Genomic DNA, 23,988 nt, shown 5'->3' on the forward strand with positions numbered 1-23,988 from the left:
AGAGATTTAAGATCACAGGAATTCATGGGTTCAAAGAGAGAACACGCATGAGCCTTGTTAAGACCAGATTCAGGTCCCATTCTGTGACTAGTGGCCGAATTGGTGGTTTAAGGTGAATTAAACCTCTCATAAATCTACTGACCAGAGAATGTATGGATATTGGTGCATCTCCCATCTTGTTATGGTAAGTTGAGATTGCACTTAGATGCACTCTGACAAATGAGGTCTGAAGACCAGAGTTTGAGAGATGGCATAAATATTCTAGTAGAGAAGATATGGAGCAGGAGAAAGGGTCAATGTTCTTTTTCATGCAATACAAGGTAAACCTTTTCCATTTCGAAGAATAATTCTTTCGTGTTGGAAGGTCTTCGTGAAGCTATCAGCACTTGAGATACACTGCTGTCAGGGAGAAGGATTGAAGGTTGGGATGGCACAACCGACCCTGATCCTGAGTTATGAGAGTGGGAGCTACACCCAGGCGAATTGGTTCTCTGATCGGGAGGTCTAGAAGCGTAGGAAACCATACCTGTCAAGGCCAATTCGGGGCTATGAGTTTCATGGACCCCTTGTCCTGTTGCAGCTTCACTAGAGTTTTGGTTATGAGCGGTATCGGAGGATACGCGTATAGAAGGCCTGAGTTCCAAGGGCAAGAAAGGCGTCCTTGGTTGGCTGGTGTTTCTGGTTGTGCAGAGCACAGAACCTGTCCACTTTGTGATTCAGGTGTGATGCAAAGAGGTCTATTGTTGGTTGTCCCCAACGTTGGAATATCCTGGTCGTTACTAAGGGATCCAGGGATCACTCGTTGGTTGGAACTGACGACTGAGGCGATCTGCCACTACATTGTGAATGCCTGCCAGATAAGTGGCCCAGAGAAATATGGAATGTGTTAGGGCCCAGTTCAAAATCTGTACGGCTTCTTGACAAAGGAGATACGAGCCCGTACCTCCCTGTTTGTTGATGTACCACATGGCTACTGTGTTGTCCATTTGGATCAGAACAGTCTTGTGTGAAAGGCAGTCCTTGAACACATGCAGCACATAACGTATAGCTCGAAGTTCCAGAAAATTGATTTGAAATGTTGCTTCGAGTTTTGTCCAAGTACACTGGGTTTGGAGATTGTCTATGTGAGCTCCCCAACCCAAGATGGATGCATCTGTAGTTAAAGTTATCTGTGGGATTGGTTGCTGGAAGGGTAGGCCCTTGCGCAAGTTGTCCTTGTTCGCCCACCAAAGGAGAGATAAACGTAGCTGGTGGGTTACTTGAATTGGAGAGGACAGTGGTTGAATGGCTTGGATCCATTGTGATCTTAAAGTCCACAGAGTTACCCTCATGGCTAGCCTTGCCATAGGAGTGACATGAACTGTGGAGGCCATGTGGCCTAGTAAGGTTAGAAACTGATGAGCTGTTGCTTGTTTCTTTGAGTGAAGCGAGTTTGCCAGTAGGGAAAGTGTGTCTGCCCGATCCCCGGGTAGGAAAGCTTTTGAAAGTATGGTGTTCAATTCTGCTCCTATGAATTGAAGCAGGTGAGACGGAATGAGGTGGGACTTTTGATAATTGATGAGAAAGCCCAAGGAGTGAAGTAGAGTAATTGTTCGACTGAGAGAAGCCAGAGCTCCTTGTTGAGATTGACTTCTGATGAGCCAGTCGTCTAAATAGGGAAAGACATGGACACTTTCCTTGTGCAAGTGTGCTGCTATTACTGCCAGACATTTGGTGAATACTCTGGGAGCAGAGGCAAGTCCGAATGGTAGTAACTCTGTACTGGAAATGCTGATGACCCACCATGAAGCGCAGATACTTGCGAAGAGGAGGGAGTATTGGAATGTGAGCGTCAGCATCTTGAAGATCCAGAGAACAAAGCCAATCTCCTGTTTGAAGAAGTGGAAGCATGGTGCCTAGAAAGACCATCCTGAACTTTTCTTTCTTCAGAAATTTGTTGACATTTCTGAGGTCTAGGATGGGACGAAGGCCTCCGATTTTCTTTGGAATGAGGGAATATTGGGAATAGAATCCTCTGCCCTGCTGAGTCCGGGGCACTGGCTCTTCAGCTCTAGCTCTCAGAAGGGTGGATAATTCTACTTGTAATTGGATTATGTGATTTTCGCTTAGAGGAAGAGGTCTCGGAGGAGAATCTCCTGGAGTTGAGAGAAAATTGAGTTGGTAACCTCGAGATATTATTGCAAGTACCCATTGGTCTGTTGTTATCTGTATCCAATGGTTGTAGGAGGAGGATACTCAGCCTCCTACCGGTAGATCTGGTTGAGGGTTGAAGAGGTTGTTTGGTCTCTGAGAATGGCCTCAAAAGCCTGCAGCCGGTCCTGTCTGCGGCGGAGGTTGATTTCTAGCCGTCCTAGATTGTCTGGGCTGAGCTCTTTGCTGCGGCGTAGAAGATCTGCCCCTTGATGCTGGAGGGTAATTGCCAGGTTCTTGTGGCCTGGTTTTGGCCTCTGTTGGAAACAGGATGCTGGGCTTGATGGACCCTTGGTCTGACCCAGCATGGCAATTTCTCATGTTCTTATGTTCTTAGGGTAATAACGCCTCTGCCGATAGAAGGTTCGTCTAGAGTCTTTTCTTGGAGGTCGGCGAGATGACTGGGTAGCAGAAATCTGTGGAACTAACTATAGTTGGCGCAGGGTTTCTGTGTGTTCTTTTAATTGTGCTACAGCATCTTGCACTTTAGATCCAAAAAGGTTGTCACCAACACATGGTAGATCAACTAATTTTCCTGGACTTCAGGCCTGAGGTCCGAGGCTTTAAGCCATGCCCAACGTCTTGCACTTATACCAGAGGCCGCTACTCTGGAGGCTGTTTCAAAACTATCATAAGTGGCTCGGACTTCGTGCTTGCCAGCTTCAAGTTGTTTGTGAATGAGTGCTTGGGCTGCTTCTTGATATTGCTGTGGTAATGAAGTTGAAAATGCTTGCATCTGTTTCCACAGATTCCTCTGATATTGAGTCATGCACAATTAATATGATGCAATTTTTGTGTTTAACATGGCTCCTTGATAAATCTTCCTACCCAGGGAATCCAAGAATCTATGATCCTTGCCTGGAGGAGTGGAGGAATGCGACCTTATTTGTTTTGATTTCTTTTGTGCGGATTCCACAACCTCTGATTGGTGTGGAAGTTGTGCTTTTTGGTAGCCAGGAACAGACTGTACCAAATAAGTAGTGTCCACTCTTTTATTGACAGCAGGTACTGAGTATGGGTGCTCCCAGAGTCTATGCTGTAAGTCTAGGAGGACTTCGTGGACAGGTATAGCTAAGACTTGTTTTGGAGGATCTATGAATTGGAGGACCTCCAGTGTTTGCTGTCTAGCATCCTCCTCAGTAAAGGCTATGGTGTCCGCCATATCCTGAACAAAGTTTGTAAAGGATAAATCCTCCAGTGGAGATTTCTTCCTTTCTTCTGGAGGGGAAGGATCAGAAATAAATCCTTCAGAGGAAGTGTATGTATGCCTGTCATCCCATGTATCATATGGATCATCCTGATGTGGAGACATTGGAGAAGATCTTGGTGGACGAGGAATTCCTGAAGGAGCTGGCTGCGGATCATCGATAGGTATCTGTCCAGGAATTTCTTCTTGTGGCTTGGATGGAATAGCACCAGCTATTTCATCAAATTTCTTCATAAAAAGCTGGTACAGTGCAAATTCAGGATGTCCTGGAGTCCCAGGTGACATCGGCATCGATGGCATCGGGTCTGGTATCGACGATGGAATCGGTGTCGTATCGACTTAGGCTGTGGTGCCGGCACCGGTGCAGGCACCGGCATCAACATCTGTTGATCTTTTAAGGCCTGGAGCACCGCTTGATGGATGAAATCTGACAATTCCTGCGTAACAGCTGGTGCAGGCAGAGCAGCTGTAAGCGGTGGCGGTGTCGATGGTCCTTCCACAGAGCCCTGTGGAGGTTCAACAACTGGTGCGTCACCATGGGATGAAGGCCTCTGCGTCGGAGGTACCGGTGGTTTCCCGAATCCTAGGCCATTTTGCGGTTGATTCCTTCGGGGAGAGAAGTGCCTCTGGTATCGACGTCGATGGTGGTGCTTTGAACGGTGTTCAGTCGCTGACTTCGTCGATGCCATCGATAATGTTGGCGATGGATGGTCCCCCAACCCTTCCGGACGACGCTTTTTCAAAATTATGCGTTTAGAGACTCCAGCCAGAGACAATGAATTCCAGAGCTTAATTATGTGTTGAATGAAAAAGAATTTTCTGCAATTTAATTTAAATGAGCCTATTGCTATTGTTATGGAGTGCCCCCTAGTCCTTGTACTATCCAAAAGAGTAAATAACTGATTCACATTTACCCATTCAAGTCTTTTCATGATTTTGTAGACCTCTTATCCCTCCTCAGTCATCCCTTTTCCAAGCTTAACAGCCTTAACCTATTTAGCCTTTCCTCATAGGGGAATTGTTCCATCCCCTTTATCATTTTGGTCGTTCTTCTCTATACTTTCTCCAATGCAACTATATCTTTGAGATGTGGCAATCAGAACTGCACACAGTATTCAAGGTGTGGTCTCACCATGGAGCAATACAGAGGCATTATGACATCCACCATTTTATTCGCCATTTCCTTCCTAATAATTCCAAACATTGTTTGCTTTTTTGACTGCCACAGCACACTGGACTATTTCAAAATATTATCCACTATGACATCTAGATCTCTTTCCTGGGTGGTAACTCCTAATGTGGAAACCTAATATCGTGTAACCACAGTAAGGGTTATTTTTCCCTATATGCATCACCTTTCACTTGTCCACATTAAATTTCATCTGCCATTTGAACGCCCAGTCTTCCAGTCTCACAAGGTCCTTATGCAATTTATCACAATCCACTTGAGGTTTAACTACTCTGCATAATTTTGTATCATCCACAAATTTATTTATAAATATATTAAAAAGCACAGGTCCTAGTACACTCCACTGTTAACCTTTTTCCATTGTAAAAACAGATCATTTAATCCTACTCTATGTTTCCTGTCTTTTAACCAGTTTGCAATCCACAAAAGAATATCGCTTATTCCATGACTTTTTAGAAGTTTCTCATGAGAGACTTTGTTGAATACCTTCTGAAAATTCAAATACACCACATCTACCGAATCACCTTTGTCCACATGTTTATTCAACCCTTTGTAAAAATTTAGGAGATTTGTGAGGCAAGATTTCCCTTGAGTAAACACATGCTGGCTGTGTCCTATTAAACCACGTCTATCTAAATGTTCTCTGATTTTATTCTTTATAACAGTTTCCATGATTTTTCCAGGCACTGAAGTCAGGCTCACCTGCCTATAGTTTCCCAGATCTCCCCGGAGCCCTTTTTAAATATCGGGGTTACATTGGCCACCCCTCTAGTCTTCAGGTACAATGGACAATTTTAATGAAAAGTTACAAAATTTTTACTAAAAGGTCTGAAATTTCATTTTTGAGTTTTCAGAACCCTGGAGCGTATACCATCTGTTCCAGGTGATTTAGTACTATTCAGTTTGTCAATCTGGCCTACTACATCTTCCAGATTCACCGTGATTTGGTTCAGTTCATCTGAATCATCACCCTTGAAAACAGTCTCTGGAATAGGTATCTCCTCAATCTCCTCTTCAGTAAACACCATAGCAATGAACTTGTTTAGTCTTTCCTCAAAGGCCTTATCTTCCTTAAGTGCCCCTTTAACCCCTTGATCACCTAATGGTCCAACTGACTCCCTCACAGGCTTTCTGCTTCAGATATATATTTTTTTAAGTTTTTATTATGAGTTTTTGCCTCTACGGCCAACTTCTTTTCAAATTCTCTCAGCCTGTCTTACCAATGTCTTACATTTAACTTGCCAATGCTTACGCTTTTTCCTATTCTCCTCTGATGGCTCCTTTTTCCAATTTTTGAATGAAGATCTTTTGGCTAAAATAGCCTCTCTTTCTCCTTACTTTTTAAAAATGCCAAGCCTCCACTTGCTGCTTCTTTTTTTTTTCTCCCAACAAACTTTAATGCTCAGAGAGAGGGAAAATAAATACTTCCCTGAAAGCTGCAGAGATGACTGATGGATCCACAGAGTTCTTGCGTGCCGAGGTTGAAGGAAGGAACGGGATCACCAGATACCCAGACAGTGTGGGAGTTAGGATATGAGCCTAAGCCAAGGATCACCAACACTCTGCTCGCCAGCCTCAACCAGGGGGATGACCCACCAAGTACCTAACAACCCTCTGAGAGGACTTCCTTTGTTCTTTTGATTTTATTTCTATACTCCAGACTGCAGGTTTTATACCTCTACCATCTGCTGGAGACAGAAATACTGAGAGACTTCAGGTGGCACACTAGGTTAAGTAGCAGTGCCAGTAAAGCAAGTGTTGCTTACCTGTAACAGGTGTTCTCACAGGACAGCAGTATGTTAGTCCTCACATATGGGTGACATCACAGGATGGAGCCCAATCACGGAACACTTTTGTCAAAGTTTCTAGAACTTTGACTGGCACCTAACTGGGCATGCCCAGCATGGCACTAACCCTGCAGCCAGCAGGGGTCCCCCTTCAGTCTTGTTTAAAAGCTACAGGAAGTGCCAAAAAATAAAATAAGAAACGTAACGAACCCAACACCGCGGGGCGGCAGGCGAGTTTTGTGAGGACTAACATCCTGCTGTCCTGTGAGAACTGTTACAGGTAAGCAACACTTGCTTTCTCACAGGACAAGCAGGATGGTAGTCCTCACATATGGGTGAGTACCGAGCTGAGGATGTCCGAGTATGCACCAAATGAACCCAGGTGTGCAAAGGTACTAGGACTGGGGTGGAATTTGGCAGAGGGCATCCTGAACCCTAACAGGCAGGCGGAAGGGTGTTGGTACGTCAAGTTGTAAATAGGTTGCGCAAGACAGACTGGCCGAAGATGGAATCTTGTCTTCCGGCTTTGTCTAAGCAATAATGGGCTGTAAAGGTATGGAGAGAACTCCAGATGGCAGCCCTGCAAATGTCAGGAAGCGGCACAGAGTGTAGGTGTGCTACTGAAGTCGCCATGGTCCTTACAGGGTGGCTTTAACACGCTCTTGAAGTGGAATGCCCGCTTGCTGATAGCAAAAGGATATGCAGTCCGCTAACCAGGAGGAGAGAGAGTCTGCTTACCCACAGGCTGCCCCAATTTGATGGAATGGAAAGAGACAAACAATTGAGTGCTCTTCTTGTGGGCAGCTGTAAGGTCTAGGTAGAACGCTAGAGCCCGTTTACAGTCAAGGGTATGCAGAGCCTGTTCTCCTGGATTGGAATGGGGCCTGGGAAAAAAGGTAGGTATAATGGATTGATTGAGATGAAACCCCGATACTACCTTAGGCAAGAACTTAAGGTGAGTGCGGAGTACTGCCCGGTCCTGCAGAAGTTTAGTGTAAGGCGGATAGGTAACTAGAGCCTGTAACTCACTAACTCTGCGAGCCGAAGTGATTGCCAAAAGGAAAATCACTTTCCATGTGAGATGCGAATATCACAGGATTGGAGAGGCTCGAATGGTGGTTTCATGAGCCAACCCAAAACCAGATTGAGGTCCCAAGAAATGCAGTGGAGGCTTGAGGTGAAGCAAGCCCTTCAGAAAATGTGTGACAAGGGGCTGTACTGAAATAGGAATGTCCCCGATACCTTTATAGAAGGCGGCTACTGCACTGACATGCATTCTGATGAAGGAAGTTTTTAGACCGGAGTCTGACAAGTGCAGAGATAATCTAGAAACTTCGTGGTAGGACAGGTAAAGGGGTCAAGGGATTGAGAAGAGCACCATGACTTAAACCTGTTCCATTTGTAAAGGTAGGATTTTCTCGTGCAAGGCATCCGTGAAGCAATCAGGACACGGGAAACTGGTTCCAAAAGGTTAAGTGGCTGAAGAATTAACTTTTCAACATCCAGGCCATCAGGGACAAGGCTTGAAGATTGGTGTGGCGTAGGCACCCATTGTTTTGAGTGATCAGAAGTGGGTCCTTTCCCAAGGGAACGTGCCTGTGAATGGAGAGATCCTGAAGTATTGGAAACCACATTTGGCGTGGCCAGTGAGGTGCTATCAGAATCATGATTCCCTTGTCCTGAAGTAACTTCACGAGAGTCTTTGAGAGACGCAGAAGTGGAGGGAATGCATATAGGAGACCGGTCGCCCATGAGAGGGAGAACGCATCTCGTGGCTGATAGTATTGGCTGCGAGGGAGAGAGCAAAAGTTCTCTACTTTGTGGTTTTGAAGTGACGCAAAGAGATCTATATGAGGGTAACCCCATTGTTGGAAGATCAAGTCCGCCACTGAGGGGTTGAGAGACCACTCGTGCAGCTGAAAGGTGCGACTCAGCTTGTCTGCCAACACATTGTCCACTCCCGGCAAGTAGGTGGCCCTGAGGTACATTGAGTGGGAGAGGGCCTCCGCCCATATCTGCGCAGCTTCCTGACACAGAAGGTAGGAGCCCTTCCCTCCCTATTTGTTGATGTACCACATGGCCACCTGGTTGTCCGTCTTAATCAGGATAATTTGATTGGACAGGCGATCCTGAAATACCCTGAAAGCATATCTGATTGCTCGAAGCTCGAGGAAATTGATTTGGTTTTTGGCTTCCTCTGGAGACCAAGATCCTTGTGTCTGCAGTTCGGCCACATGGGCTCCCCAGCCGAGGTTGGAAGCATCGGTGGTGAGAATTATTTGAGGATCTGGAGCCTGGAAGAGCAAGCCTTGGAGGAGATTGATCTGATTTTTCCACCAGGCTAGAGACTGACGGAGTGAGTCGGTGAAGTGGACAACGGTGGACAGGGGCTGAATGGATTGAGTCCATTGTGACCTTAGAGTCCACTGCATGACTCTCATGGCCAAGCGGGCCATTGGGGTAACCTGGACTGAGGACACCATGTGTCCCAGCAGGATGAGGAAGTGGCATGCAGTCATGCGGTGCTGAGATTGTAGCTGGTGTGCGAGAGAGACAAGAGTGAGAGCTCACTGTCGAGGCAGAAAAGCTTTTGCCTGCAAGGTGTCCAAGTCTGCCCCTATGAATGATAAAGTTTGAGATGGAACTAAGAAGGATTTGTCGCAGTTGACGAGAAATCCTAGTGAAATCAGAGTGTGTAAGGTAAGATGTAGGGATGACAGAGCAGTTTGCTGAGTGGGAGCCCTGATCAACCAATCATCTAGATAGGGGTAGACGTGAACACCTTGAGTCCTGAGGAAGGGTGCAACTACTATGAGGCATTTTGTGAAGACTCGTTGTGCAGATGCCAGGCCGAATGGAAGCACTCTGTACTGATAGTGCTTGGGGCCTACCAGAAATCTCAGGAATCTGCGATGAGATGGCGTTATCGCAATATGTGTGTATGCTTCCTAGAGGTCTAGAGAGCAGAGCCCATCTCCTCTTTGCAAAAGAGGAAGAAGAGAACCCAAGGTTACCATTTTGAACTTTTCTCGATGGCGGTACTTGAGGGCATGGAGGTCCAGAATCGGACGAATGCCTCCTGAATTTTTGGGGATTAGAAAGTACCGGGAATAGAACCCTAGGCCGTGCTGAGAGTAGGGCACTAGTTCTATTGCTTTGGAATGGAGGAGGATGGAGACCTCCTGTTCCAGGAGGATAGAGTGGTTGGATGTTCTCCACGTCGGTAGAGGTGGGGAGTCCGGTGGGATGGAGAGAAAGGTCAGATGATAACCTTGAGCGATTATTGCCAAGAACCACTGGTCTGAGGTGATTGAGTGCCACGTGTTGTTGAAATGGCACAATCGACCTCCCACTGGTATGTGAGGCAGTGGAAGTTGGCTGCTGCTCTCTATGCAGGAGTCAAAAACCGGAAGCAGGGCCCGGCTGAGGAGCTGCTTGAGGCTTTTGTTTTCGTAGTTGACAAGACTGGGTTTTTTGGAAAGGTCTCGTAGAACGAGCTCTAGACTGTGGCGGGTAGGATTTCTTCGGACGGAAGAAGGACTTTAGTGTCTTTTCAGAGAGGCTGTTTTGAGGAATACTCAGAAGGCATCAGAGAGCTGTCTCAGGGTCTCATGATGGTCCTTGAGTTCAGCCAACGTCCGTTGAATCTGCTCGCCAAACAGATTGTCTCCCTCACAGGGCAGGTCAGACAATCTGTCCTGTACTTCAGGGCGAAAGGTCCGAAGACTTGAGCCAGGCCCATCTTCTTGCCGAAATAGCAGCTGCAGATACCCTGGTCGCAGTGTCAAAGATATCGTAAGATGATCTTATCTTATGCTTGCCTGCCTCAAAGCCTTTGTTCACTAGGGTTTGAAGTTGTTCTTGGAATTGTTGAGGCAGGGAGTCTGTCAATTCTTGTATCTACTTAAATAAGACCCTGTTGTATTGGGTCATATAGAGCTGATAAGAGGCAATTCGGCAGATGAGAATTGAGCCCTGGAAGACATGGCGACCAATGGCATCTAGAAATTTCTGCTCCTTGCCTGGGGGGGAAAGGAAGAGTGGGGTTTTGATCTCCTTGCCCTCTTTTGGTGATCCAACTGAGGTTTTTGAAAACCTGGGGCTGACTGTATCAAATAAGTGGTGTCAGCCTACCTGTTGACTGGAGCAACAGAGCCAGAGTGTTCCCACTTCTTTTTGAGGAGATCCAGAAGAACCTGGTGAATAGGGATGGAGGTTATTTCCTTGGGAGCATCCAGGAATTGCAACAGCTCCATCATTTGATGCCTGTCATCTTGTTTGGTCTTTAATTGGAAGGGAACCAATTCAGACATCTCCTTCACAAAATTTATGAAGGAAAGGTCCTCTGGAGGAGAACACTTCCTGCTTTCAGTAGGATAAGGTGGTAAAGGCAAGTCATCGGTGTCTGGTGAAGAATCATCAGTCCAGGTATCATAGGGATCAGCACCTGCCCCTCTAGGAACCAGAGGGGGACGGGGCGGTGGAATTCCTGAAGGTCCAGGTCTAGGCTCTGAAGGAATCGAAGGAAGAACTGGAGGCACTGATGAAGGCATCGAAGGCACCGGTGCAGGCATCGAGGGCCGGATCGGTGGCGGCGGATGCATCGGCATCGATGGCTGAGGCATCTGTAGGACTCCCGATGGAGGGACGCGGTATGGTGTTTCTCCTCCCGATGACAACGTAAGTGGAGGGGGCACTGGAGCCATCGGTGGAAAAGCGGCAATAAGTGCTTCCATCTTTGAGAACAGCGGTGCCAACGCTGCTGGAATCGGGTCGGTGTTCGGCTCCACGATCGGCACTGGTGTCTGTGCCGGAGGAACTTGGAGTCGATGCATTGCCTTGTCGACGGCCTCCTGAACCATCCAGTCCAGTTCTTCACGGAGACCTGGAGCAATCAGCCCTGGCTCTGGAAGGGGAGAAGGAGGCAAAGGCATAGCCGGAGGGACCACCGTTAAAGGCAGAGTCTTCATGTCAGGCTGCGTCAGGTGGACCAGAATTTTCAGAATCTATAATCAGAGACATACAGTTATTGTGCAGTTTGGCGGACACAAGGGTACAGATAGAGGTATCAACTAAAAGGGGGAGGAACCAGGACACAGTAACTAATTAAATACTGATAAACATTTGTAGAACAACAAAGCAGGTAGAGGAGGTTGACAAACTGCCAACTGAGAAAACCAAAAAAGAAAATAAAAATAAAAACAACAATAAAAATAAATACTGTAACATAAGGAAAAAATGGGAGGGGAAAAAACCAAATTAAAAAGAAAGAGAGAAATGTATGCACAGGGAAAGCATCACACGAGAAGGGATATAGAGGAACTACAAACTTACTTGTATATTTAAAGCGTGGACAGTTGTCTGCTGATTACTGGAAAAAGAAAGGTAATAGCATGGAACAGGTGAGCTAAATGAACATAATGTTGGGACAGTCAAAGGTAAAATGACAGTAACCTAAGGGACTGGGTGTACGGTACCTTAGTGGTAGATATGCAGCTCAAAGCGGGAAATCAGGAAGACAAAACGTGGCAGTGACTATAACACCAAAGCATTGAGAAATCTGGAACAATGTAACAAAAAGACAAAAAACTCAGAGGTAACAAGTATAAAAGGCTCAAAAAAACTGGACCAAAGATTCTAAAGGAATACCTTAAAAATTTGAAGTCCACGAGGACTTTCTCATGTTTAAATTATTATACACAACTGGAGAGCGACTGCTGGACCATCGTGGGAAGAAATTACAGTAAGGCAACTTTGAATGGACTGGGTCTCCAAATCTGTAGCTGAAAGATAATAGAAAATAGTCACCATGCAAACCAAATTAAATGTGAACTAAGCTCATAAGGGTAAATATTGCAACTTATTTAACCGCGGTGTCCCAGGATAAATAACTGAAATGTTGGCGTTTAAATGAGCACGGGAAAAAGACCGCGCGGAGAACAGGTCATGTGGCAATGATTAACACAATGTGAATGAGTAGTGAGTGAGTGAAAGAGAAATAGTATTTGGTATTTAGAACTATAAGTTAAATGCCTGACAACGTAATTGTCGGTAGAGATGTCAATAATTATGGCAAGGGGACCAAATACAATATAAATGGATGAGCTGGACCGAACATTCTGAAGGATTACCTTAGAAATTTGAAGTCAACGAGGACTTTCTCATGTTTAAATTGTTGTACACAACCGGAGGAGTGCGACCGCTGGGACCATCCAGGGGAAAAATACAGTAAGGTAACTTTGAACGGACCAGGTGGTCTCTGAATCTGTAGCTGAAATTAGCACAAAAAATTCACCATGCAAACCATATTAGATGTGAACTAAGTCTGTAGCAAAAAAACCAGACTTACGGGTGAGTGCTGCGAACTTTAGCCGCGGTGTCCCAGGGCGATTTACTGAAGGATTAGCATTTAAATGGGCGGGCACGGGGTAAAAACTGTGTGGAAAAGAGGTCATGTGACAATGATTGACAAGATGTAAATGAATGAGTCAAGGGAAAAGAAATTGTACTTTATGTTTTGAACTACTGTAAATTCAAAGCCTTACACAGATTGAAAGAAAAAAATGTGGGGACCAAAAAGAATATATTATAAACCATGACAGAGAAGCAAAAAAAAAAAAAAAAAAAAGGGGGGGAGAAAGGGGGGGGGGAGGGAAGAGCGAAACAGGGGGCAGGGGGAAGGGAAGAGGAAAGAGGTGGAGAAAAAAGGGTAAACAATGAAATAAGGAAAAACTGAAAAATTACATGAAAAAAACTTAGAAAAACTTAGAAGAAAGCAGACCACTCGATTTCCCGGTTTAAGCCAGATGGAAATGAGTTTGACTCGTATATCCATCTTTGTTCCCTTTGAATAAGTGCTAAAGACCAGTTGCCACCTTGTATAGGCTTGGGAAACTGTTCCAAGGCGAAAAACCAAAGGTCAGAAATAGAGTGATTTTTGGCCTGCCAGTGGTCTACTAAGGGTGCCTCACAGCGACCTGAATGTAAACAAGAACGATGATTGATTATCCGAGCCTGAAGAGGACGGGAGGTTTTACCTAGGTAGATTTGTGAACATGGGCATAAAATCACGTACACCACGCCGTTCGAGGTGCATGTAGTATGGTATTGGAGAGGATATTGTTTTGAAGATGTCGGATGTACAAAGGTCTGGATACTCATGGAACATGCCTATGTGTGGGACTCCAGTCATTTCATCTCCATACTGAATGATTTACCTGTCCCATCTGACCCTTTTTTTATTCGTCACTCTAGACATCGTTTCTTTATACTCCAATATCCCGCAGGAAGGAGCTATCACAGTTGTACAATCCACTCTATCAACATGTGACCCAGGAGAATGGATTCCCACTTCTTTTCTGGTAGTGTTCACCTGTATTGCTCTGACCAAAAACTTTTTCAGTTTTCTTGGAAATTTTTCCAACAAATCAAGGGTACTGTGATGTGGGCTACAATGGCCTGTTCATAGCATGTCTATATGTCACCCAATTTGAATCTGAGTTTGTTCACAATTCCCCTTTTAAATCTTTTTTTCCCATTTGATTACGGTACATAGACATCTTTTTGATCTGGATGGGCACGGAGATATAACTTTCTTTTTCTCGATTGGCTTAACTCGTAATCAACATCTTAAATTTAAGTATTGTTTACACCATTCTTACATCTCATTTTTGGACACTGTAGTCAGTGTTCAAGACGGCAATTTTGTAACATCATTCTATCGTAAACCCACCAATCGCAATACTCTACTACAATATACCAGTCATCACCCATGTCCACTCAGAGACAATATACCTGTTGGGCAGTTCCTCCGCCTCCGGAGACTGTGTTTTTCCCGCCAAGATTACATTCGACAGGCCAAAACTATGGCTTTACGTTTTCAGGAACGAGGGTACCCCAGGCAGATTATGAAACGAGCTTATAAGAGAGCGTTATATATTAACTGTGACCTTCTGTTTAGCCGATGCCACATTGAAACCTCATCACAACTTACATGCGTTCTCCCCTTCTCTGTACACAGTCATGACGTTATAGTCATTAAGTCTCATTCGAATTTACTCCTCCCACATACAATTTTCCAGGAACCACCGTGATTCGCTCCTACCCGGGGTCAAAATTTAAGAGACAGCCTAATCGCTTCTGAACATAAACCACCTCTCCCCACCAATACAGACGCAGTGAAAGGACATGGCCCATATGACCACAGCTCTGTCTGCATACATTCCATGAGTATCCAGACCTTTGTACATCAGACATCTTCAAAACAATATCATCTCCAACACCATACTACATGCACCTCGAGCGGCGTGGTGTACGTGATTTTATGCCCATGTTCACAAATCTATGTAGGTAAAACCGCCTGTCCTCTTCGGGCCCAGATAATCAAACATCGTTCTTGTTTAAAGTCAGGTCGCTATGAGGCACCCTTAGTAGACCACTGGCAGGCCAAATATCACTATTTCTGACCTTCAGTTTTTCACCTTGGAACAGCTTCCCAAGCCTACATGAGGTGGCAACTGGTCTTTAGCACTTATTCAAAGGGAACAAAGATGGATATATGAGTTGAACTCATTATCTCCATCTGGCTTAAACCGGGAAATCGAGTGGTCTGCTTTCTTCTAGGTTTTTCTAAGTTTTTTCATGTAATTTTTCAGTTTTTCCTTATTTCAGTTTACCTTTTTTCTCCACTTTTTTCCTCTTCCCTTTCCCCCTTCCCTCTCTTCCCCCCCTTCTCCCCCCTCCCATGTTTTGCTCTTCCCTCTTCCCGCCCGCCCCTTTTTTTGCTTCTCTTTCATGGTTTTTAATATATTCTATTTGGTCCCCACGTTTTTTCTGACATTCACGGTGTTAGGCTATGAATTTATAGTCGTTCAAAACATCAAATACAATTTCTTTTCCCTTGACTCATTCATTTACATCTTGTCAATCATTGTCACATGGCATCTTTTCCACGCACTTTTTACCCCATGCCCGCCCATTTAAATGCTAATCCTTCAGTAAATTGCCCTGGGACACCGCGGCTAAAAGGTTTGCAGCACTCACCCGTAAGTCCGTTTTTTTGCTACAGACTTAGTTCACATCTAATATGGTTTGCATGGTGACTTTGTGCAAATTTCAGCTACACATTCAGAGACCTCCCGGTCCATTCAAAGTTACCTTACTGTATTTTTTCCCAGGATGGTCCCAGCAGTCGCACTCCTCCGGTTGTGTACAATTTGAACATGAGAAAGTCCTCGTGGACTTCAAATTTCTACGGTAATCCTTCAGAATTTTCGGTCCAGCGCATCAATTTATATTCTATTTGGTCCCCTTGCCATAATTATTGACATCAATTACGTTGTCAGGCATTTAACTTATAGTTGTTCTAAATACCAAGTACTATTTCTCTCTCTCTCACTCATTCACTACTCATTCACATTCTGTTAATCGTCACATGACCTATTCTCCGCGCGGTCTTTTTCCCGTGCTCATTTAAACGCCAACATTTCAGTTATTTATCCTGGGACACCGCGGTTAAATAAGTTGCAATATTTACCCTTATGAGCTTAGTTCACATTTAATTTGGTTTGCATGGTGACTATTTCTATTATCTTTCAGCTACAGATTTGGAGACCTCCCAGTCCTTTCAAAGTTGCCTTACTGTAATTTCTTCCCGCGATGGTCCCAGCAGTCGCACTCCTCCGGTTGTATATAATAATTTAAACATGAGAAAGTCCTCGTGGACTTCAAATTTTTAAGGTATTCCTTTAGAATCTTTGGTCCAGTTTTTTTGAGCCTTTTATACTTGTGTTACCTCTGAGTTTTTTGTCTTTTTGTTACATTGTTCCAGACTTCTCAATGCTTTGGTGTTATAGTCACTGCCGCGTTTTGTCTTCCTGATTTCCCGCTTTGAGCTGCATATCTACCACTAAGGTACTGTACACCTGGTCCCTTAGATTACTGTCATTTTACCTTTGACTGTCCCAACATTATGTTCATTTAGCTCACCTGTTCCATGCTATTACCTTTCTTTTTCCAGTAATCAGCAGACAACTGTCCGCGCTTTAAATATACAAGTAAGTTTGTAGTTCCTCTATATCCCTTCTTGTGTGATGCTTTCCCTGTGCATACATAAGAAAATTATTCCTTACCTGCTAATTTTCGTTCCTGTAGTACCATGGATCAGTCCAGACGGTGGGTTATGTCCCCCGTCCAGCAGATGGAGTCAGATCAGAGCTCGAGAGTGCCACCTCATATACCAGCGCACCCTCTGCTGGAGCTCAGTATCATGAATAACAAAGCCCAAAACGAGCAAGAAAAACAAAACAATTTGGATCAAACAAACGGACGTAAGTAAACACCCAGAACAAGAACAGGGACGGCCCAGAACTAGGTCGTAACAGTCAAACTTGTGAGGAGCTGTACCAACCCCCATAGCAAGAAGATAGAAAAAGACAGCTACAGATACAAAGCCGAGCAGAGGCTCACAGTTCCAAAGTGGTGGGCGTCTGGACTGATCCATGGTACTACAGGAACGAAAATTAGCAGGTAAGGAATAATTTTCTTTTCCCTGTACGTACCAGGATCAGTCCAGACGGTGGGATGTACCAAAGCTTCCCTAAACCGGGTGGGCCCCTGAGAGCCCTGCTCGGATAACCTGATCACCAAAGTGTCCAGAAGCCGAAGGCGGCAGGTGTAGCCGATAATGTCTAGCGAAGGTATGCAGTGACTTCCACGTCGCCGCCCGGCAGATCTCCTGTGGAGAGACCGCCCGCGAAAGGAACGTGACCAAGGCTGCGGTCTACTGGGAGCTGCGAGAGAGCCAGGCTGTCGGTACGACCTGTAACGCCGCTGTGCCCTAGCCCTGGTTCTAGTGGAGGCAAACGCCCGGTAAGGGCGCTGCCTGTCTTCGGGCAGGCGATGTACCAAGTTCTCCCCCAGCGACTTGATGATTTCATCGAGATCATTGCCAAAGAGGAACTTCCCCCGGAAGGGAAGGGATCCCAGGCTCGACTTGGACGAGGCGTCCGCAGACCAATTACGCAGCCAGAGGAGCCTCCGAGCTGCTACCACCGAAACCATGGACCGAGCCAGTACCCGGAAAAGATCATACAGGGCATCCGGCCCGTAAGCAATAGCAGACTCCAGGCTGTCGGCCTGGGCGGCTTCCTCCGGAGGTAACTGCTGGGACGTCAAGAGCTGTTGGACCCAGAGAAGGCTGGCCCTCTGAGTCAAAGAACTACACATGCCGGCCCGCATTCCCAAGGCCGAAACTTCAAACACCCTCTTGAGAAACGTCTCCAACTTGCGGTCTTGCGTGTCCCGTAGGGCCGTCCCACCCGTGACGGGGATAGTCGTCCTTTTCGTCACCGCTGAGACCGCCGAGTCCACTTTCGGAAACCGAATGACATCCAAGAAATCCTCCGGCAAGGGATATAATTTTTCCATGGCACGGGAAACCTTCAACGAAGCCTCCGGGACGTCCCATTCCCCAGTGAGGAGCTGCAGGAAAGACTCATGTACTGGAAAAGCCTTTGCCCTAGGTCTGAGGGCGGCCAGCACTGGATCCCCCTTTTGTGATGATGTCGCGATCGCCGGAGCTACTGGTGCCGGGGGGTCCGGTGGTGGATCCAGATCCAGCTCCTGCAGGGTCTGCTGAAGGAGGTCCTCCAGCTCCTCTTTGTGGAAAATTTGCAGGGCGCGGGGATCGTCGCCCTCCGCCTGACCCTCCGGGTGTGCAGGGTCCGAAGGATCCGAGGGGTCAAACCCCGACAGGGAAGCCGCTCCCACCAAACGTGGCTGAGATGGCAAGGCAGAGGTCCCTGGAACTGCCCCAGCCGGAGGCAGGGACCCGGGAGGAGCGAGCGCAAGCTTAGGGATTTTGGGCGCCGTAGGGCCAGCTGAAGCACCTCCCGGATCTGCCAAGCCCTGCAAATATGCAGTGTGCATCTTTAAGATAAAATCCGGAGAAAAAAAAGGGTAGACCGGGAGGCGCGGCAGCAGCCGGGTCCCCTTGATGCAGCTGAGCAGGCCGTCCTTCTTCGGGGCATCGATGCAGGCGGGGGGGCCCCTTAACTGCGCCTTCCTCCTCCGGCGAATTTGCTGCGCCCAGATCCTCCTCTAAAATGGCCGCCCTTCCCGCCATCGGCGAGGAAGTGGCCGGCCCACGCTTCCCGGGCTGCGGGGAGGATGGCGTCGGGAACGCACCCGAAGTGTGCGCATCACCTTCCCCATCGGGGAGGCATCGAGGACACACTCCCTCCCTCGAGAAACGAGACCCCGGGTCGCCGCAGGTCTCGCAACGGGAAAAGCGCGGCATAGCCGTGCCGCTGAAGAAACGCCTCGCGGGGGGGGGGGGGCCAAACGCAAACCGCACCACGGGGGGCCTAAAGGCCTTCACAACCCGCCCAACGAGTCCTCCGGCGCCGGCGGGAAACCTCTGCCGGCGCGCCCAGGCCCGCGAGAAAATTTGCCGGGCTGCGGGACCGTCGAAGTGCACAGTGGTCGGCTAAGCCGACAGAAAGAGAAAACAGCTGAAAACAAGAAATTGCACAAAACCACAACACGTACCCCGAAGGTAAAGAGAGGAAACCGCAGAAGGAGGCAGAACAGAGGAAAGCACGCCTCCTCAGAAATTAAACTTTTTTTTTTTTTTTTTTTTTTTACAACTTGATCCAAATTGTTAATAGAAATAAGAAATGACAGGAAGAACTGGAGAATAGAGAGAAAATAACCAAAAAACCTGTCACTCTGGGGAAGCACTGATTTCCCCAACTCGCATCTGCTGGAGTCAGAAAGATACTGAGCTCCAGCAGAGGATGCGCTGGTATATGAGGTGGCACTCTTGAGCTCTGATCTGACTCCATCTGCTGGACGGGGGACATAACCCACCGTCTGGACTGATCCTGGTACGTACAGGGAATTCTCTTTTTCTTTTTAATTTGGGTTTTTTCCCTCCCATTTTCTCCTTATGTTACAATATTTTTATTATATTTTCTTTTTTGGCTTTCTCAGCTGTCAGTTTGTCAACCTCCTCTACCTGCTTTGTTCTACAAATCTTTATCAGTATTTAATTAGTTACTGTGTCCTGGTTCCTCCCCCCCTTTAGTTGATACCTCTATCTGTACCCTTGTGTCCGCCAAACTGCACAATAACTGTATGTCTCTGATTATAGATTCTGAAAATTCTGGTCCCCCTGACGCAGCCTGCCTCGAAACACGGCCGTGTCGGGATCTTTCAATTATACACAATTGTCCACTGTGGTATTTAATATTATGCACAATCGATGTGTGCACAAGTAAAATAAAAAATTGGTTTGTTAAACTGTTATTGCTCAGTATAATTATTTGCCGCACATTATTCTGTTGAAAATTATTATAATCAACATGGTGCAGGTATGAAGAACATTGTATATCGCATGCTTATTCCTATGTTGCCCTTTGTTTTGAAAAGGAAATAGAAGCACAATGAGTTTTTTTTCCACCTAAAAACTGCAATCTATTAACATATTATATTGTGGGGATAATTTTCAAAAGGATTTACATGCTAAAAACTGGGTTTTACATGTATAAAAGCACTTTAAGCACATAAATGTGCTCTCATTGTTAACTGGTTCCCCCTAGTTTATTGTAAACCGGTACGATAAGACCTGGTCTTGAGCATCGGTATATTAAAAGAATTTAAATAAATAAATAAATATATAAATGGGCTTTTGAAAATTGCTAAGAAAGTATGCTATGTTTAGAGGTGTATCGCCTTTGAAAATCACCTCCAGTATGTTTTAAATTTAGTTAGAGAATGATTACTTTGTAATATCATACAACATCTTGTATATTCCAGTGCAATTTGTTAAAGTTCAAAGATGGCATGCAAATGAATTGAAGTCATATATACATTAGGGATTGCCATTCAGGAGACCCGAAATAAGAAATGAGACAAAAATGTCCTATTTCGTTTCAAATGAAACTGAAAATCCAATGACATTTAGTCAGTTTTCACATTTCATTTTGAAAACAAAAAATTGATCTGTTGGGCCTAGGCCCAGGTCTGAAGCCAGGGCCTTGCCTAAGGAATAGGCCAAGACCCAAAGCAGGGTCCTCAGCCTAAGCCCAGGCCTGAGTCTTGCCTAGGTGTAGGCTGTGGTCCGACGCAGGAGCCAAAGCCTAGGCCTGAGAGCAATGCTGTGGTCTTGGCCAAGACTCCAAAAATTGTACAAACTTACCTTACCATCGGGTATCCAGCTTTGTAGCCAAGGCCAGACTCCAAGGCCCAATCCAGAGGCTGGGTCCCGACGCCTAGGGCTCAGCCTAGGCCAGGGTCAAAGGCCAAAGCCCCATCTGGAGATTGGGTCCCAACATCTGGGCCTTGGCCAGGGTCTAGGCCCTGGCTGATGTCAGGGCCTGGTCCGGAAACTGTGTCCCAATGCCTGGGCCTCAGCCTATGGCAAGGGTCCAATGCTAGAACCCAGTCCGGAGATCGGGTCATGACTCCTGGGCCTCAGCCAGGGCTTGGGCCCAGGCCCAATGTTGGGGTCTGGTCTGGAGACCGGGTCCCAACACTTGGGCCTCAGTTCAGAACCAGGCCTGATACTGGGGCCTGGTCTCCAGACTGGGCCCCAGGCCGAGGCCCAGGCAATGAGACCTGGCCTTCAGGTAGAGGCTGAATCCTAAGCATCAGATACAGGCTTCATATATGGTCTAGGCTGAGGTTACAGTGATGTACGGCGAACTAGGCTTACGCAAGGCCAAGGCTTTGGCTTGGGCCTTGGCATCAGAGCCCCCCCCCGAACTGGGTAAGTGCGAGCTGGAGAGGATCCTGGCTCTAGCATTTTTTCAGGAGGCCCAGTTACTTTTTTTTTTTTTTCATTGTTTTTAATGTTTTGTTTTTAAACAAAATATACAAATGTAACAAAATTCATGGGGAAAACACCCCCAAAAATGAAACTAAACAAAACAAAATGTTTTCTTCTTCTCACACCTAATATACATTGTTCAACTTGGGAGCAGGAGGGCAGAGAAGTGCAAGTTTCTTTAAGACTGTGATTTAGCAAAGTCTTACTATATTTTGCTTGTGACCAATCACTTAAGGTAGCTTCTTCCAGTCTTGTTATACGCATGTGGGTGAATGCAATTAAGAGATTCAACTTCAAAAGCCAAAGAGTGATCTCTGCTACTTTTTACCTGTCTGTCCTTCTCAGCTTTCATAGTTTCTAGAACAATTTTTAGCTGTTCCTTCTCTTTCAGGAGTTCCTCGCTCAAGTTTTCAAAGTCCTGGCTGCTCTGTTTCTCTTTTTCAATCACAGTCTGCAGCAATTCAATCTGCAAGAAGGAAAACAAATATACCTCTTCAACCCAAGAGCAAACTGTAAATAGGTAGATGATCACTTAATAGCGTAAAGAGATTTTGGAATGCATATCAAGGTTTATGATAATGCCCATTTTAATAGGAATACAATGTAGGGTAAACTAAAACAAAACCTGTTACACAAAGAAGCTCCGACTGTTGACATTTATCTGCTTCCATTGAAGACAAAGAGTACAACCAATACTAATTCCAATAATGCTGATTTCCTATCTCCACTTACAAATATCCCTACCTTCTCAAGAACTATTTACAACTTTATATTCAAATGAGATCTCAAAGTCCTGGCTTGTGTTGGGTTTAATCATCTAGGTCCACAACATGGGACTGTAATCCTATGTGTTCACAATGTATTTATAGTATCTTGTGGATGGAATAAAGCAGCTTATGAAAAGATTCCATGAACTACTTTTATATGCACTTATTGTTTTGAATGGAAACATCACTTAATTGAAAAAAAAAACAAAACTAAGTTCAGATTACAGTTTTAGCATTCAAAACAGGCAACTTTCAAAATGCTATTGATGCAGCTCTAAGCTAATACGAGATGCCATCCTAAAATAGAAAATATAGGCAGATTTTAGTATTTTGATTTTTTGACTTAAAAAAACCCCCCCAGCCTATTCTGCTTATCAATGAGACATGTTGAATTCAGCTGGTTCAGATAAGGTAGAAATTAGGATAATCAAAACGACATTCTGGTGAAAATGTAATGCAGTGGTCCCCAGCCCTGTCCTGGGTTGGTTTTCCGGATATCCACAATGAATATGCATGTGTGGGGCCCCCCAGGACAGGGTTGGGGACCACTGATGTAATGTGTAAAAAAAAAAAAAAAAAAGATCAGCTGCATAGGTGGAGAGGGCAGACATTTATGGCACATGAGTCAGTGCTAATACTTTGTAAGTAGGGCTTACAATTTTTGGAGACTTCTTAGGAAGGCTCAGACCCCCAACAGGGGCTCTGAGCTGTTCTGTGTCAGTTTTCTTTGATACCACAGCTATTGGCCTCATCAACCTCTGAGCCTTGCAAAATAAAGATCCATTAAATTCATAAGTGAGTGCAATGAGTGGCTGCCAGTACATCCATTGCCATAGGTGGTGAACACATTCTGGTAAAGAAGAAAAGCTATAAAAGGTGAGGCTGAGCAGAGACAAGATTAGGGCCACTTTCTACCTAACCCAAAGTCAAAAAACCCTTTTTCAATTTGTGGAATCATGAACTGTAGATATAGTTTTTAACTATGTATTGCTAGGCAAAATATCTTCAGAACAGGAGAGAAAAAGGGAATAGATAGCTTTAGATATTATTGGAACATCTAAATAACAGAGGTGTATATGGATCAAAGCATATAAATGTAAGTAGTCAGCTCACTATAAGGGATAAACCTGGAATTCATGCTGCAAAACATGAACATGTGGATGATCAGAAACTGCGCACACTGAAAAGTTGCAAAAATCTATTGAGGAGAAAAGGAGAACAGGGCAGGAGAACTGAAGAAAAAGGTAATGAAAATAGGGAGTCAAAGCATGTTGTAATCTGCTTTACTTGCCAGGTGAATTATAAGTGGATTAAAATGTTTTTAAATAAGTGACAAAGGATACATAATTGCAGATACAATAAGTGGATTTGTATACTTACTTTCATCCATTCAAGATTTCCTAAGAGCTTTATCATAGCACTTCAGAAAGCTAAATTGCTCACCCATAACAGATGCTCTCCATAGACAGCAGGATAAATCAGTCACACAAGTGGGTGACGTCATCTGATGGTACAGAGACAGAAAAGCTCTCTCCGAGATCGGAAAGACCAAGGTCTCTCTGGGCATGCATGGACCTTCTTGAATAGTTGTCTGCTGCACAAGTCTCCTCAATCAGTATGACAAGTTTATCTTCAACTCTAAAGGAGGAGGGAAGGAGTGCAAGACCATCTTATCCTATTGTTTACAGAGAACATCTGTTACAGGTGTGCAACTTAGCTTTCTCTATGGACAAGCAGGATAGCATCAGACTTACAAGTGAGGATGCCCAAGCTGAGGGTTGCATATAATTTACTTATTTTTCATACCAACAGTGAATCAATGTAGCCCATGAGAACAGACTGTGGTTGGAGGGAAGAACTGAAGGAATTAATTAAATAAGCTTCAAAATAGCTGCTTGCCCAAAGGTCATACACATATTTAAGCAAAGGGAATTGCCTCTAGTGCTAAACAAAGGCACCAGAGTGCCAAACCTGCCAAGCCATCATCTGTACCTACTGCTGTGTGCTGCTAATTTTGT

The 23,988-nt window shown here is 45.4% G+C and overlaps 1 protein-coding gene across 4 annotated transcripts in view; it reads right to left on the reverse strand.

The window, feature by feature from the left end:
• CCDC88C (coiled-coil domain containing 88C) overlaps positions 1-23,988 on the reverse strand; it is a 569,522-nt gene that overhangs the window by 196,453 nt on the left and 349,081 nt on the right. For all 4 annotated transcript variants that reach the window (XR_003856192.1, XM_029597798.1, XM_029597797.1 and 1 more), the window contains exon 14: positions 21,532-21,669. Coding sequence is in view for 3 of the 4 variants with exons in the window: in XM_029597798.1 (XP_029453658.1) it covers positions 21,532-21,669 (138 nt within the window). In the remaining variant the exon portion in view is untranslated. The remainder of the gene's footprint in view (positions 1-21,531; positions 21,670-23,988) is intronic.

Source organism: Rhinatrema bivittatum, chromosome 4 (genome assembly GCF_901001135.1).
Source record: "Rhinatrema bivittatum chromosome 4, aRhiBiv1.1, whole genome shotgun sequence".
Classification (NCBI taxonomy): domain Eukaryota; kingdom Metazoa; phylum Chordata; class Amphibia; order Gymnophiona; family Rhinatrematidae; genus Rhinatrema; species Rhinatrema bivittatum.